At 42.2% G+C, this 18,063-nt stretch overlaps 1 protein-coding gene across 2 annotated transcripts in view; it reads right to left on the bottom strand.

Annotated features, from left to right (window-relative positions):
• Positions 1-618: 618 nt before the first annotated feature.
• Positions 619-18,063, bottom strand: part of CRADD (CASP2 and RIPK1 domain containing adaptor with death domain) — a 190,737-nt gene continuing 173,292 nt past the window's right edge. For both annotated transcript variants that reach the window (XM_070599494.1, XM_070599493.1), the window contains exon 3: positions 619-2,784. In XM_070599494.1, coding sequence (XP_070455595.1) covers positions 2,483-2,784 — 302 coding nt within the window. In that variant the 3' untranslated portion in view covers positions 619-2,482. The remainder of the gene's footprint in view (positions 2,785-18,063) is intronic.

Raw genomic sequence — 18,063 nt, 5'->3', positions numbered from 1 at the left:
AAAGTGGAGCAAGACTGTTTATCCTTTTTGTTTTTCGTCACTGCTTGCAAATGCCATCTCGTTGCACTGATTCAGAATTTTATTGGAGGTAGGCAATCTCTGGAATCTTCTCCCATGCAAAAACACACAGACTCCTTGAAGGCACATCACCCGGCAGATTCTCTCGGGAGGGAGGCAGACGCCAGGTAGCATCACTCTTCAGAGCCAGAGGTAGAAATGAGGCAGTGATTTGGATGCCCTGTTCTTCCGTTCTGCAAATCTTCTGTAAGGATGTGAGCGGGTCCAAGCAGGTGCGGCTGCCATTTGATGGTGGAGACACCCTGCTCATTAAGGGTGGCAAGTCAGAGCTCTCTAACGGCCCCCGCAGCCCATCATGGGCCAGTTTGTCACGAATTGTCCTTCACTGCTGACAGAGCACAGAAGTCTCTTCGTGCATGACCGATTCTTTCCAAATGGCGGGAAGATGACCCAGCTAATCATCAGACCCACTTCTAATGCCACCTAGTCAGACGCAGCAGAGCCCAGCTACACTCACTCATCCATAAACGAGAACAAAAGCCAAAGCAACTGTCTGTTAGCAAACCCAGGGGGATGAATAGCAATGTGACAAGTCCAAGGTTCAAAATGACAGGCAGTTTATTGAAGATGCTGTAGAAGTACAGTCTGTCACTGGGCACAGTGACAGGGCCAAGAATATGAGAACTTTACAGGATAAGGAATTAATGGCTGGGCTGCAAAATGGAAAATTGAAACAGATGAGGCCAGTAGACCATCCTTCTGAACGGTTTGCTGAACCATGAAATAACTGATCTTTTTCAGTAAAGGGAATATGGTTACCAGACATCTGAAAGGATGTTGTCAACACACCACTGTCATCTTTTTGAGCACCCACTTCATGTTCAACGCTACCACTCTATATACTTCTCCTCGGAATGGAGAGAGGTAAAAAGCATAACTCTTTCCCTTTGAGAAATCCTGAGTTAGGTTAGGATTAGGAAATAGACTCTCCAATTATTCAGACAGACAGATCATAGATTGGGAATGTTCACCTGCCCCTCTTGATTGGACCCATTGCAGAGCTAATAAATCGCATCACGTTTAAGTGTAGCAGGTAACCTGGTAACAGCACCTCCTCCTACAGCGCCTCAGCTTCAGCCACTCCTCAGCTGTGTCTGTGAACTGCATCCACGTTCAGCAGCCGCAGCAAATTTACAGCTGCCATTTCCCAAGAGCTGAGCACGGGCTAGGCACCAGGAGGCCCTTGGCAGACGTTCCTCCCTTAGTCATCAAAAATCTTGGCGGTGGGGACAATCATTTCCTCATTCTACAAATGAGGAAACTGAGGCTTAGAGAAGTGAAGTAACTCGTCCGAGGGGATGCTGCCCGCAGGAGAAGAGCAGGACTCGAGCTTCTGGCACCAGCACGGAAGAGAGAGGAAGGGAAGCAGCATGGAGCATTGGAAAGCACACACAGGAGCAGTGCGCCCAAGACACACATTCTGGCTCATTCGCCCCAAGCAAATTACTTAACCTCTCCACAGAAGGAGGCTCACCTCTCTGGCCCAACTACTTTATAGGACTTTTGTGAGGTCCAGATGAGATCACTTATATGGAAAGCCTTGAAAACAGTAAAGCATTTGACAAATACCATGTGCTCTTAACACAAAGACAGGAGACTAAATCATACTTCTTAGGAGCACATACCTCAGTCATCGAGGTTCCAACAGAGAGACCACACCCCCTTTTGTCCCCGAGTAAATCCTTTATACAAACACAGGATTTTCTTAAGCAATCTTTTAAAGATGAAGGGCTCAGGTATGCATGCTGGTACTTGAACTGGCCTTTGTAGGAAGCTTTAGTATCTTAAATTTAATGCAGACACCCTGCCTGTGCTATTCTTTTAACTGGAGAAAGTAACCATTTCGCTGTGACTATCAATTCTGTTCCCAAGAAATGACTACTGTAATTTTACACCCTTAATCTGTGCCATACAAAAATGAGAAAAAACAAACAAACAATACTTTCTCATGAAAGGGCCACATTATATATAGTAATTCACCTTTTATTATCATCATCATTATTAATAGCAAAGTCTACAGTTCAATTCCCAGGAAACCTAAAAGTGGATGTTTTATATATAGGAGACCTGCATGTAATGTGATAACGCGGAACTTTTTTTTTGAGCCACTATGATTTATCAGTCTATTAAAAGGCAACCACACAATTAAAATCGGCACAATTAAAATAATGCAATCTTCGAGCAATTAAAAACAACGAGTTGTCAAGCCAATGTAGGAGATCTACTGAGAAATGTGATCTTTCAAGTAATGTCAAGTGGAAATCCTATTTTCTCCTTTCATTTAAGAATCATTAAAAAGAAAAGCGCAAACTCCCCTCCCCCGAAACTACCTGCCCCGGTGAAAGGCAGAATTCGGCACACCGGACTCGGGGAGCCACACCCCAGTGGATCCACGGAGGCACCATCATTCCAACATGTACCGGAGCACGGAAGGGTCCACCTCCACGGCTTGGAGGGCCCTGTGCAAGCTCCGGAAGGTGGCCTGCTTCCCGTACCGCTGCCTCCAGCGGACGAAGGCCTCCACCATCTGCGACTGCACGTTGTGGGGGTGGTTGGCCTTACAGCGGTAGATGTCCGTCTGTGACAGACCCAGAGACAGCACCACGGGCTCCCACTCAGGGCCCAGCCTCTGGGCCAGCTGGTTAATCTGCCGGTCCGACGGGGAGCTGTTGAGGACGTGCGGGGGGATTCCAGTCATCTGGTCATCTGGGGAGGAGAAGGACACGGATGTGAAAAGAGCCAGCGAGCACATCAGATGGGGACAGAAATGAAAAACATGGGGAGAATGATCCAGCACTTCCAAATGGCAGGGGCCAGCTTTTCTTAGACTTCTTCGGGGCTGCTCAGTACAAAGTCATATATAGGGACTTAAAAATACCATTTAGCATCTATGAAAATGTTCATTACAGAAGAACATAAAAATAACTAGAAATCCCATTAGATAAACCCATTGCTAGTAATCTGATCCATTTCCTCTCAGTCGTTGACATATAAAACATTTAGGATTAGATTGTGCATACTGCTTTGCGACATGCTTTTTTCCCTTCCTCTCTTCTACCAGAGAGGCCCAGCGGGGTTCTGGGGGAGCTGAAGGATGCCTGTGTGGGCCCCATTTCCCTCGGCACTGGCCTGTGGGCGCAGGGTGATGCCCTCTCCTGCAGGAATGCCTAGGGCTAGAGGGTAACGGGCCAAACAGAACAGCTACTCCCTCCTGATAAACTTGAACCTTCCCAAGAAAAGTTGCAGTTTCTCACAGAAGCAGGAGCCAAGAGGCCCGCTGAGAGAAAATAAAACTCAGAGGCCATGAGGTAGCAGGAAGAGAGGAAAGCCTGAGTTCATTGTTCAGCACAGGCCACAGGAGGAGAGTTATGGCTCCTGGCAGAGCCCAGAGGAGGAAGAGAAAGCATGTGCTGTGGAGGGGTGATGAGAGAACCTGACCTTGCACTTCCTAAACCAGATTCCAGTCTCCCCAGGGCCAGTCTGCTGAGGAAGTCTGACATTGAGTGAGTGACTATAGATGTGCCAAGCATATCCAATGAGAAGTGCCACTGATCACACAGAAGGCCTTCCAGAGCAAAGAGTAAGCCCTGACCATGGGAAGAAGGAGCCCAGTGAAGGCAAAGCAAAGAAAGTATGCCCTGTGTAGAAGGAACTGCATGTGTAAAGGTCCTGAGGCAGGAGAACATGGCACGTTCAAGGAAGTGAAAATAGTTCACCATAGCAAAGTGTAGATATTGAGAAGGACTCCCAACATCCAAAATTATGGTGCTGGTTATTGGTTAGGCCAGGACTAGAATGAGGTTTCACACTCCTGGTTCAGACGTCTGTTTGATAGCAGATTGTACTACACTTTCTGTCACTAGCATCACAGGAATTTGGGTCAATCCCACTTCACACTCACCAGCCCACTGTTTTGATTTATGAATTTAATAAGAAGGCGAAAGGCATCTTATTAGAAGAGCTGATATTTTCCACTGCACGTGCCTTTGGCCTGCAGGCAGTGGCCAATACTTTAGGCGTGAGTAGGAAAAATATTGTCAAGGACTCTTTCTGGTGTTTGTCAAGACTGCAATTTTTTAAAAATGACTAAGAAGCAATTAAAATAATGATAATACTTCTGACCAATATTTTATATTAACAATAATGATTTTATGGCTTTTATAAAAATATGGACTCATTAAAAAAATTCAAAAGATGCAAAAAAGTACAAAGAAGAAAAAAATCATCCAATATCCCACCACTGCATTTACAGTTGGTGACTTTTGTTCTGGGCATCTCTTTATGCACATATCCTGGTAGAAGGATAATATAATAGCTTTTTTCTAATAAGAATTATTTAAATTTGCTTGAATATAACAGAAGAAAAAGAAGCAGAAGTGAAACTAAATGGCTTTCTGACATGCACTTAAATACTTAAAAAAAAACCCAAACACATTCCAACACGAAGGATTTAACACTGAGGAAAAGTTTATGAAAATTTAAGAGGTAAATGACATGTTTTCACATTAATGCTCTAATTAGCACTTTATATTTCTCCTCTCTTTCTTCACACTCCTTGATTTTCGTTGCTTATATCATTTGCATTTTGGAGGGGGCATAACCTTTATATGCGTCTGTAACAATAATCCCTGCTCCACCCAGTTGTTTAGTCTTAAAACTACATTGTAACTGTTTGAAGGTTCACCGGTGTTGTTTTGTTGTTACTTGTGTGTGTGTGTGTGTGCACGCACGCGCGCACGTGTGTGGAAGACTGTCTCTGGGTTAAAGTCTGTGCCAATCTTCCTCTATTTTGTTTGTTTGTATGTTTGTTTTTTTGAGGAAGATTAGCCCTAAGCTAACATCTGTTGCCAATCCTCCTCTTTTTGCTGAGGAAGACTGGCCCTGAGCTAACATCCGTGCCCATCTTCCTCTACTTTATATGTGGGATGCCTGCCACAGGATGGCTTGCCAAGCAGTGCCATGTCCGCACCTGGGATCCGAACCTGCGAACCCCAGGCCGCCAAAGTGGAACGTGCGAACTTAACCGCTGCACCACTGGGCCGGCCCCTGTTTTGGTTTTTTTCTGGTTCAAATCTTGTATCGTGTTTTTGTTCTCAATCTCTTTTCTTGGCTCTTTAATCTATCTTTTAAAAATCCCATTCTACCTCACATCCATTAGGATGACTACCATCAAAAAAATAGAAAATAACGAGTATTGGTGAGGATGTGGAGAAACTGGAAGCCCTGTGCACTGTTGGCGGGAATGTAAAATGGTACAGCTACTATGGAAAACAGGATGGCGGTTCCTCAAAAAATTAAAAATAGAACTACCATATGATCCAGCAGTTCTACTTCTGAGTTATATATCCAAAAGAATTAAAACCAATGACTCAAAGAGATATCTGTACATCCATGTTCTTAGCTGCATTGTTCACAATCGTCAAAAAGTGGAAGCAACCCAAGTGTCTAGCAAGGGATGAATGAATAAACAAAATGTGGTATATGATACACTAGAATACTACTCAGCCTTAAAAAGGAAAAAAATTCTGCCCCATGCTACAACATGGATGAACCTTGGGGACACTACGCTAAGGGAAATAAGCCAGTCACAAAAGGACAAATACTCTATGATTCCACTCATGAGGTACCTCGAGTAGTCAAATTCATTGAGACGGAAAGAAGAATGATGGCTGCCAGGGGCTGTGGGAGGGGGGCAGGGGGAGTGGTTCTTTAACGGGTACAAAGTTTCAGTTTCACAAGATGAAAAGTGCTCTGGAGGTCGGTTGCACAACAATGTGAAAGTACTTAACACTACTGAACAGTACACTTTTGGGAAAAAAAAATTAAAAAGAATCTCGGTGTTTTATCATAACTACATTGAGTTTTTGTTTCTACTGAATTGCTGCTGACCTCTTCTACAGCATGAAAAACTTGTGAGGTCGAGTTTTCGTGGATTGGGTTTTCTCTCAGACCACATGGGCTGTACGTTTACTTTTTGCAAGCATGTTCCTTTCTTTCATTCCTCTGCCGTAGCGGTTGTGCCCAGCTGTGATGACGCTTGTCTTCGTCTTGCTCATACTTAACACGAGTATCTCCATCCAGAACTTCTCTTCACTCTCTAAGTAAGTTGATGTAGCCTTGACATTCGGCTCACTTTGGAGGGGACCAGTGGTCTTTCTCCCTCTCAGCCCCAATTGGAGGCTGGCTGCTGCTTTCCCCGCAGTATTCTGCCGTGGAGGAGCAGTAGGACTCACTTGGCCTGCCCCTGCTGGGGTCCTATGTGCTGCCCTCTCTTTTGGAAGCTAATTAAATGTCATACCAGATCCCGCTCTGCCAAGCCAGGGCGCACTCACTCCTCTGGTTCCTTTCTCCGTAACTCAGCACAGCTCCGGGCTGCCTTCCTGCCTCTGCTAAGCGTGCTTCCTGACATTGACCAAGCCTGTCTACTCACCTCCTCAACCAGCTTCTCTCCATACTGACCTACATTAGGAGGAAGCCTCAGGATTCTGTCCCCTCCCCTTCCTGTCCCAGTATTGCTTCTGAGGGGTCAGAGTCGGGTGTCTCTACCTTGTCTGCCACTTTTCAAAGTGCATGGCATAAAGTTGTGATCAGTTTTTTTGTTTGTTTGGTTGCTGCTGGCGAATGTCTTGTTTGTAACTGCTTTTTGGTTCAGTTCATCGGGTGGTGGGGAGCACGCATCTGTGATCCTGCTACACTCTGTCATCATTCTAACTCCTGGCCAACTATTAATGCAATACATGCTTTGAGCCAATTGTTTGGAAGTGAGGACAGTATTTGCTCTCATTCTACCACATTACAGGGTCACATTTCCCTTGTGAAGACTGCCACATAACTGGGTGATGGCCACCAGTCTTAGGACACAGACTGGAGCAAAGATAACTGGCATGTAAGTACTACCCAGCCAAGAGCAAACCCACCTCTTTCAGGGTGATCTGTACACACGTAAAGAGACAATAACAGCTGTTTGTGCCGTCTGACTTCTAACTGGAAAAGAATCCTCACGAGGCCCTTTCAGCTTGTGAATTCTGCTGAATATGAAGTTACTTAAAAATGAGAGTCCTCAGGCTTTAGTGTCAGCTCCCAAGGGCATACTGCATAAAATCAGGTCAAGCTATAAATTAACCCACTGTGACCATCTGGCCACTGCTTCTCAAAGACTGATGTGCATACCACTAGTGGCGTGCAAGATGATGTCAGGTGGGACCTGGGTGAACATTCTGTATTAGAACAGTCATGTATCTATTTTAACACGATTAGAAAAGCATAAATAGCATTTCAAACCCATGATTGCAAGGATTAAGATAAGTAAATTAAAAAACAGATATAAAATGACAAAAAAGAAAAGTAAGTTTTAAAATAAAAAGTAAATTTCAATAAAAGCATTAAATTAGTGGGACAGGTAATATGAAGATATGGCAAAAACTGTACAAGGAGAACCCAAAGGACTGAAGTTTGGGAAGGCCAGTATTTCTCAACAAGTGCACTGTTGGCATTTCAGGCAGGACAATCCATTGTGCAGGGCAGTCCCCAGTGCATCGCAGGATTTTTAGCATCTGCAAAGGGTTCCTGGACCCAATTCCAATCTTCCAAATGATGGAGGCTTCGCCACACCAACAAGCCATTCTCCGATACCAGCAGGGTGTCTGAGAAGTCAGCTCTATTCTGACACTATCTACCCGGAGACAGAAGCAGATTCCACCGGTAAAGGGCTCAGTCTCTCAAGACCGCCCTCCACTCCAGATGCCAGCCACAAGTCCAGGTTATCACCTGTGCTTCTGACAGACTGGATATAAATCAGAGGTTCCCTTGCCCCCCTTTCTCAGGTTCAATTAATTTGTTAGAATGGCTCCCAGAACTCAAGAAAACTCATTTACTCTCTAGATTACTGATTTATTACAAAGGATAGTAAAGGATCTGAATCAACAGCCAGATGAAGAGATACAGAGGGTAAGGTCCCAAACAAAGGAGCTTTTGTCCTTGTGGAGCTTGGGGCCTGGCACGGTGGCACGTGGAAGCTTTCTGCTTCCCCAAAGTGGAAACTCTGCCAAAAAGAGGGGAGGAGCCGTCCTTTTGGGTTTTTATGAAGGCTTCATTACACGGTCATGATTGACCAAGTCATGGGCCATCAGCAACTGATTCAACCTCAAGACCCTTGCCCCTCCCCGGAAATAGGGGGTGGGACTGAAAATTCCAATCGGCTCCTCACAGGGCTGGCTCTCCTGGCAACCTTGAGTGGAGTCCAAAAGTCACCTAACAAGACATCCATTTCACCTTTAGGGCCCTGAAGTATTTTTAGCAACTGAGGACAAGACACCAAATGTTATAACAAAAGATGTTCCCTTTGGTCTTACTGCTCAGGAAATTCCAAGGGCTTGGGGAGTTGTGAGCCAGGAACTGTGGATGAAAACCAAATATATCATTGGAATGACCAAATGTTTATATTTCTTATAATAAATCACACCACCACACACCCACTTAGTGCTAATAACACCCCCTCCCCCAGCCTGAGCACACATGGCCACATACCCTGAGGTGAGGCCGTATCACCCCTGGTTGAGATACAGTGACATATGAATATCCATCCTAGTTTTAAAAACCCTGAACAGGGATTTAACTCCTTTTACACTGACAAAATGTTCCCCCATATACAGATCCGAAATCTTTCAGGCAATCCTTTAATCTCATTCTCAGTGAAGCTAAAACAAGCCTGTATTCCAAAGGAACAACACTCTCTGACAAATCCATCTACCACGATGAAGCCAAGGATCCATTTAAAGGGATGAATGTCCCCTACTCCCCATATCCCCATCTCCCTACTGACCCTCCCGCCCCTCCACCCCATCTTTGTAGTCATTACAGGAATGAAAGCAGCAGTGTTTCCCTCTCTGCTCTGGCCTCAAACCTGTTTCTTTTCCAATTCCTACTGCATTTAGAGTCAGGTCTAAAAGATTCACACACAACTTCACTATGTTTCTTATATGACATTGCTGTCTCCCAAGCTCACTGTGGGTAGAGACCACACCTTCTACTTCTGTCCTCCTTCTCTGTCCTTTAGCTCCTTGCTGAGCACAAAATGAAACTTAATGTACGTGTTTTCAGTAACTGATCATATTCCTAAACAAAAAGTTCCTCCAAGTTACGCGTCCGGCTCACCATCTCCACTAACTATGTGTTTCTGACTTTGTTTATTTGTTCTTGAAAAACAAGTCAACCCTTCCAACAAATTTCTGTGCAGGCAGCACTCCCCGGCCTATCTTGGCTGGTGTGGGTTCTCCGAGTGAAGGAGAGTCCACAGGCCAATGTCCAGTCTGGTCATCCTCCCCTTTTCATCCTACATCCTATATATGTGGCCGCCTTAATGGTGACCCCAGAAGAGGAACTACAAAGGGTTCAAAAGCACAGTTCAGAGACTGAAGGCCACGGTGTAGAGGAGAGGCACAGCAGACATGTAAACAGCTACTAGAAAGCCAGGTAAAGCTGTGCTCGGGGATGGAGAATAACAGAAAGGTGTTTAACTGTAACACTCCTTTTTAAACTTCAGTTATTTTGTGATATAAGTGGAGATTTAAGCACATTTGAGTTCTCTGTAACAGTGACTCAGTCGGGTATGAGACAGCATTTTGAAAAACTATACACATTCCTTTGGAGAGTCTGGTAATGTGCCAGCCTCCCCAACTCACTGCTGCAGTGGGCCAGTCACTGTCACCGAAGTATCATATGCTTTAGGTTTGCTGGACCAGAAAAAAGGTTGAGTTAAGAGACCATCCCCTTCTGGTGCAGCTACTTTTTAGGAGTAAAAGGTTAACCCCTGCTCGAGGACATTGACGGCCACGGCTCGGGTCAAGTCCACCAATGTTCCATTGACCAAAGCAAGACATGTGGCCACGTCCAAGACCAATAAGACAGAGGATGACATCTTCTCACGGGGTAGGAGGGGTGAAAATTTGCTGAGCAATAATCCATAAACACTCACAAGTATACTAATACATTTAAAAAGTGTAGATGAAGTGATACATTACTGGGAATATATTTAATGCCAAACTGGCACAGGAAAAAATAGAAAACTTGAACAGACCAAAGTATTAAATTGTTGAAATAGCAATCAAAGTCCTCCCCTGGTAAAGAGCCCCAGGCCCAGATGGTCTTACGCATGAGCTCGATCAAATGTTCACGGAACATTTAATTTACCATCTTCTGTAAGCTGTTTCAGGAAACAGAAAAAGAACAAAAGCTACGTGGCCCATTTTATTAGGCTACTCTACTTTTTATTCCAAACAGGACAAGGAGAACACAAGAAAAGAAAAATCATAGGCTCATTTCAGTTATGATTTTTGAAGCAAAAATCCTAAACATTAACTAATTGAATAAAAACATCTACTTAAAATAATAAATCGTGATCAAGTAGAATTTATCCCAGGATTACAATAATTTCAACCTCATAAAATCTATCAATTAACTCAACATAGTTTACAGAGAAAAGTCATTATTATCTTAATAGATGCAAAAAAAGCCTTTGATAAAATTTGACACCTATTTATGCTTTTTTAAAGGATTTCTTTAAAAATTAGAAATATGGTGAACTATTTTAACCTGGTACAGATTGTAAAAGCCTTCAATAAGCAACTGATTTAATGGAGAATGTTACAATGTATTCCCTTCAAGAAAGGGAACAAGACCAGGATGCCCACTATTTCCGTTACTGTTGAATACAGTAGTGGAGGGTCTGACCAATGCTACAAGGAATGAAAAAGAAATTAGATATAAGCACTGGAAGGGAAGAGACAAAACTACCATTATTTTCAGACTATATGATCTAATATGTAGAAAAAGGCCAGAAACAATAGACAATCCAATAGAACAAATCAGAGAGTTGAGCAACATTGCCAGATACAAGATCAACTTAAAACCAAAATCAACAAAACTGCATTTCTCCATCCCAGCAATAATCAAATATAATAAAAAGTAAAATAAGCAATGAAAACTATAAAGGATCGAGAAATTAAATTAGCAAAGATCACATCAGACCTCTGTGGGGAAAATTTTAAGCCTTTATTAAAAGACATAAAACAAGATTGGAACAAATGGAGAGACATTCATGTGCTCAGTGGGATGACATTATGATAACAGAAAGATGACAATTGTCATAATGACAATTAAAATTTCATAATGGGGAAAAGAGAGGCTTTCTCCAAACTGGGGAAAACCAGCTAATTATATAGAGAAAAATAAAACTGGACTTTAACATCACACCATAAATAGCGACGGATTCCATGTGGATAAAGGCCCAAACATAAAAGGCAAAATTATAAAGTTAATGGAAAATAATGTAGGACTATCTTTATGACCTGTGGTGGGAAGTGACTTTTTGAACGAATTCCAAGAAGATGACTTTTTTATGTCAAAATTAAAGATTTCTGCTCAATAAAGGAGACCATGATCTAAGCTAACAAAGCAGAATGGGAAAAAATACTTGTTAATGTCTAAACCCAAAGAAGGAATGCCACCTACAGTGTAGAAGGTACTCCTGAAACCAGTAGGAGAGCGGTAAGACCTCCACAGGAGAAAGGGCAAAGATATGACCAGGCAATTCAAATTAGAGGAAACGCAAAAGCAAGTATATGAAGAGATGCTCAAACACAGAAATTTAAGGAATAACAATGGACTCAGCAATGATGAATCACTTCATGTGCATAGAAATTTAGACAATAGCAAGTTTGGGCGGGGATGTGGCAATGTAGGGAACTGTATTCATTGCTGGAGGGGATGAAGACAGGGCAGCCATTCCAAGATGAACAAGCAGGCAGTGTGGGTAAAACTGAATAGAGTATACAATCTTGTTTCTAGGTCTATGTACCCAAGAAAAACCCTGAAAAAGACCCATAAGTGACACGCATAAGGTTGTTTGTGTAAAGTTGCATTATTTATGCTAGCAAATATACAGATACCTTATAACCTAGCAATGCTGTTTTGGAGTTTATATATCCCAGAAAAATCCTCATACAGATCCATAAGGGGTTATGTATGAGGTTGTTTATATCAAGTAACACTTTGGGAAGGAAGGAGTTGGAAGCAGTCTAAGAGTTCATTACCAGGGGAACAGATAAATAAATATGAGGGAGCACATAGGGAATACTGGGCAGTAAGGATGGACTAAAGCAAAAATGTACGAAAAAGCAAGAAATCTATAATAATGCAAATTTAAAACATGTTCAAAACAACCCCATTTACAAAAACACATACAAATAAAAGAACATCCATCAGACAGAATAGCTAGGATAGGAGGCAGGGAATGGGGCGGGGGTGGGGGAGGGGGAGATGACCTGACAGTCACCTCCCCGGGCCCACATGTTAACCTTGGTCCCTGACTGCAATGGCTCTGCAGAGAAATCCCTTTGGCCCAGCGACTGGCTGCCTGGAAATGAAAGAAAAGCACCTTGAAAAGAAAACTAATTAGAACCCCTTGTTCTGACAGATAATCACAGAGAACAATCTGGTCCTCACAGAGAGGTAAACTGTTTGGTCTTTCTAAAACCAATTTCCAGGATGATGAAGTGACAGCCTACTTCAAATAACAAGGCCGGGTTGCAAAATACAAGTAAATCATACTTATTGTAATGGAAAACTTGATTTGACTATCAAGTCCATGGAAGGTCAAGAACAAATTGTTAGCAATAATTGGGTTCTCACTGAATTAAAAGGTGGGAGGTAGGGTGGACACAGCTCCGGGCTAAGAATTAGCAGGCCTGGGTACTACCTAAATTTGAATCTGTCCCCAACTAGCCATAAAACTTGATAAGTCATGCAGCTTCTCTCAGATTGTTTTCTCATTTGTAAAAGTTTAAACCAGATTACTCCCAAGGCCTTATCTAGATACAATGTTATACTATCTTTTTTAAAAGCAATTTGATTTTTTACAGATTGCATGTTTTTTGACTTCTCATTAACCAACAATTATTCATTTACTGTTGCATCACTTTTCCCTACATGTCTTCTAAGACATAACCAGGACTTTGGTGGTTTTAATAACTTTTTTTTTTTTGCTTGTTTCTGTTTTTTTTTTTTTAATATTTTACTTTTCCTTTTTCTCTCCAAAGCCCCCTGGTACATAGTTGTGTATTTTTAGTTGTGGGTCCTTCTAGTTGCGGCATGTGGGACACCACCTCAGCATGGTCCAACAAGCAGTGCTATGTCTGCGCCCAGGATTCGAACCAGTGAAACCCTGGGCCCCCAAAGCGGGGTGCGTGAACTTAACCACTTGGCCACGGGGCTGGCCCCTCTTGTTTCTGCTTTTTAAAGATCACTCCTGGAAACTTATCTGTCCATAGCAAAAAACAGTTAACTGAATATTGGTATAGTAAGTTTTTTCCAAAAAGTATTAAAAACTTTAAAAGTTCATGTTACAAGTTGCTGGGCCACTCATTTTTCTCATGTGCTTGCACAGACCTGACTCAGCTCCATCACTTTGTCACTCATCCTGCTCCTTGAACACACCAGCCAGCCTGGGACCTTAGGGCCTTGCACCAGCTGGTCCCTCCCCCTCGAATCTTCTTCCGCTGACTCCCTCCATCAAATGTGACTTCTCAGTGGAGCCCAGGCTGACCACCTTAGTCTCAATCGCAACTCTCACTGCACTCTGTGATCCCCCTGACCCACACATCACCTTCTAATGTGTTAGATATCTGATGGTTGTGCTTTATTTGTTGTGGCTGACTGCCCCACCCCACACACTCGTCCCACCCCTGCTGGAACGTAAGCTCCTCACAGGAAGGGAGCTTTGTGGGTTTTGATCAGTGATGTGTCCCAGGCACCAAGAACAGTGCTGAGCCCACAGTAGACAGTCACTACATAAACGGATGCTGTTGAATAAATGAACGCGTTAAAAAGAATGATCCATTACAATGACAACATATTCGTTTAGATCTGCTCTCTATGGCCACAGTGTTACCAAGTGCTCCTTTAGTTTACTTAGCACTTAGAAACCAAAGAAATTATATTGCATAATCTGGGAGCGAAGAGAAGATTTAAAAAGGGGGTGACTCCGTAACAGTAAAATATGGTCAGGGCTAAGGGTAGGTGGTTCCCGACTTTCTATATGAAACTGGGCCACAGTAAACTTGTTCCTCCCACATCCATGTTTAACTTGAAGAGAGAGAGAAAGACAGACAGACTCCAAGATGGTTTCTGGGTAAATATGGCAGAGTAAGGCCTGATTCCAGAGTCTTCATCTCCTCTGATACCTGTGGAAATGAACAAAAGGTAAGAAAAACAAGCCAACCAAAAAAGATGGCAGAACCACTTGCCAGTTCCTATCTCCCTGAAGCTGTATCAATTATTCAACAAAAGTCATCTTTAAGAGATTTGCTCTAATATCCCCAAATCGGGAGAGGATGAATTAAGCGGGTTTTCATATCATTTTTTCTCTCTGACTTCAGTTGCGTGGGGATGGTAACTGCTACATGGAGGCATGGGGAGATCAGAAACATGAACAAGGACTGACTGTTCCTGGTAGAAGTAACAAGTTCTGCTTCCCTAACATGGAAACTCTCCAAAAAAGAGGTGAGGTGCCGTCCTTTTGGGTTTTTATGAAGGCTTCATTACACAGTCATGATTGACCAAGTCATTGGCCATTGGCAAATGATTCAACCTCAAGACCCCTACCCCCGCCTAGAAATCAGGAGGTGAGACTGAAAGTTCCAATCCTCTGCTCACATGGCTGGCTCTCCCGGCAACCTTGGGTGGAGTCCAAAAGTCTCCTGACAAGGCATCCATTTCAAGACCTTTCACACGGTCTCAGGAGAGACTGCAGGGCACAGGTGTTACAACATGGCCCACCCATTGACAACTCAGCTGAACTCAGTCCTCTGCCCTGACTCCTCTGCAGACATGTGTCCTTAAGCTAAAAAAAGTAGACAGAAGAACAACTACCCAGTCCTCAAGGGGAAACAAATTGTGAGCCAGAAGTGTGTCAAGGAGAAATCACCCCAGTGTGTCTCACCAAAGACTGAACACAGCTGCTCAAACTTGAGCAAGATCGGATGAAATGGCAACTGAGTAACACACTATAGTAACAAGTGGTTTAAAAAGGGAACACTATGTGGAAAAAACACTTACAAAAAATCCCACAATCCCCTACGAATAAGAAAAAGCATTTTGTCATAGAGCAACCTATAAGAGCATAATAGAAACATGAATATGGTAAAACAAGAGCTTAACAATGAGGTAATCAAATAACAAAATGAGATTTAAAAAGAAGCTTGTCATACTAAAATGATAAACAGAGGATCAAAGCAGCAGCATCATGAAACTAATAAATAAACTAGAAATACCAAGGAATAGAATTATCATGACTCGGAATAAAATTATTTATATTCAGGAAAGGCTTGAGATAATCAGAGATAAAAAGCAGAACTTAAAGTAATTAGAGAAAAATGACAGATACGGAAGAGAGAAAAATATAATCCATTAAAAGGTTAATGAGCATCCCTGAAGTAGAAAACCCAGCCCAAAGTATTCAAAGATCTAATACAAGAAAATATCCCAAAAATGAATAAGCAACAGAATTTCTACATTGAAAGAGCATATCCTGTTTCAGGAAAAATTGATATAGAATAATCAATTATGAGACATATTCTGGCTAAATAATTGAATTTCCAGTACCAAAAAATAGTTTTCCAAGCAGAAAAAACAAGTTGCCTAGAAGGAAGAGAAAATCAAATTTTCAACAGTACTTTAAATGCAAGAGGCACTGAAGCAGTTCCTCTAAAATTCTCACGGGAATGAAGCATAGTTTCTGAAGATTATTCCTAGCCAAGATGATTTTCAAATGTAAAGGCAATCAGCAGATATTCTTGAACACGAAAACAACTCAAGAATTCACCATTCTGGGCCCTCCTTTAAAAGTCTTGACAATCTAGTCAGTGCAATGAATGGAATAAAGATATCAGCATGGGCATAGCAAGGGGGGGCAGGTAGAAATGGTTTGCTTCAGATGCAGGCAACAAAGGATGCATAGTTTATAGAGGATTTAAAAACAGTAACAAAACCACTAAAAATCAGTCTGCTTTTCATATCTCCATGTGCCAACAATTCTAAACAACGCAAATGATAAAATATCCCTCCTCTCTGGAGTGGAATGATCCCCCCCAGACAGTCTCCCCTAAGACCCTTGACCTGCTCCCTGATATCAGTAATAGGAAAGCCCCAGTAAAAAGATCACTACTGGACACTGAATTCATTTAAATATAAAACTAATTTTAAACAATGGACTAGAACATGTTATATATCTTGATTATATGAAAACAGTTGTGGGGGAGGAAAACAAATCCTCTACCTTCTCAGTCCTTCTGGCTGGTCTGAGAATTACATTGACATGAGACAGAATAACAGGAGAAAAGCAAACAAAACTTTATTACATGTATACCTGTGAGAGACCCGGGAAAACTGAGCAAATTGCCCAAATGGCAGAGGTTCTCATCTTAAATACTATCTTCAGCTAGAGACAAAGGAGGATGTTGGGGGTGGGGTGAGTCAGTTATAGGAGATTACCAGTAAACAAGAGTCAGGTTATTATGCAGATTTAAGTCCTTGCCTTCCAAATTGATAAGAGTTTCTAGAGATAAGGTCATCCCCCCTTCTTCCTGGTGCAGAGAGGGAGATACCCTTACAGATGGAGATTTCCCTTATAAATGTAAATGTCTCTTACAAAGGATAAATTCTACTTCTCAGAGCTTCTCCCACGTCTGCAGTTTTTAAAAGTAACCAGCCCCAAATAATCCTCATGCCAAAGAGACATATTTTGGGGTGGGGGCAATTCTGATCCCCTACACAGTAATATAACTAATCAAAATCAAGGCTAGATTATAGAATAGAATGTAAATATTATATACCTTGACTGTGTGAAAATAACACTGTAACTCACCAAAATCTAGAAGAGAAGAGGGGAAAGAGAGTGAGATGCCTATGCTCTCGTTTATCTCGGTAGGGAAGAAATATAATACTGTCTGAAATGGAGATGGCGGCAGTCGGGAGAGGCTAAGTTATCTACGGTAGGAAACAAGCTCTAAATCTCAGTGACTTAAACAGAACAGCAGCTCATTCCTCACTCACACACCCTCTGCAGCAGGCCCACATGTCTCTTCAGGGCAGCACTCCCATGTGCTGGTTCTGCATTCTACGCCACACTGATGTTACGGCCCTCCACAGTCACTTGAGCATCCATGTTCACTAAGGCAGGGAAAGAAAGGGTGGGAGACTGGAGATCTGGCAATTAAATGTATCCATCACTAAGTGACACTGGTCACTTCGCTCACATTTTCTATCTAAAGCAAGTCACAAGGTCACACCTAACTTGAAGGGCGTGAGGAAGTACAATTCTCCCAAATCCCAGACAGGACAAGAATTGGGTGAATAGCAATAAGATCTACCAAAAAACATGATTGGGGGAAAAGAAAAAACAAAAACATCAAGTTCTTCATCATCTCTTTTCTTAATGTCAGAAGGGAAAAAACCCAACATTTCTTACTGTGAAAAAAATGTTTTTTTTCAAAGTTCAGTAATTTCTTAATTTTCACTTAGTTTCTTTTTCTCCAGTTAAATTCAAATAAAATCAAATGTAACCGTTTTTAAATTTAAAAATTAGCATGCATCATATGATTCCACTTTTATGAAAGCATTTCTATCTATCTATCTATCTACCTACCTACCTACCTATCTATCCTCCATCCATCTTCCCGTCTACAAACACGCTTAGGGATGTCCAACAGGATGTTCACTTACTGTTAATGAGGCTTATTTCTCAGCGATAGGTTTTGTCTTCTTTTTATTTTTATTCTTCTGCGTTCCTTGGATTCTTTATAGTGACCATGTATCATTTTTATAAATACAGTAGAGTCATTGTTAGAATATTGAACCTTGGATGAACAAATGAGAAATAACACTTGACCTCCTATTATTAAGCCTTAAAATCACTGGATGGTAAAAAAGAGA

This window comes from Equus przewalskii, chromosome 29 (assembly GCF_037783145.1).
Source record: "Equus przewalskii isolate Varuska chromosome 29, EquPr2, whole genome shotgun sequence".
Lineage (NCBI taxonomy): Eukaryota > Metazoa > Chordata > Mammalia > Perissodactyla > Equidae > Equus > Equus przewalskii.
This window is presented reverse-complemented; position numbering and strand designations above follow the sequence as displayed.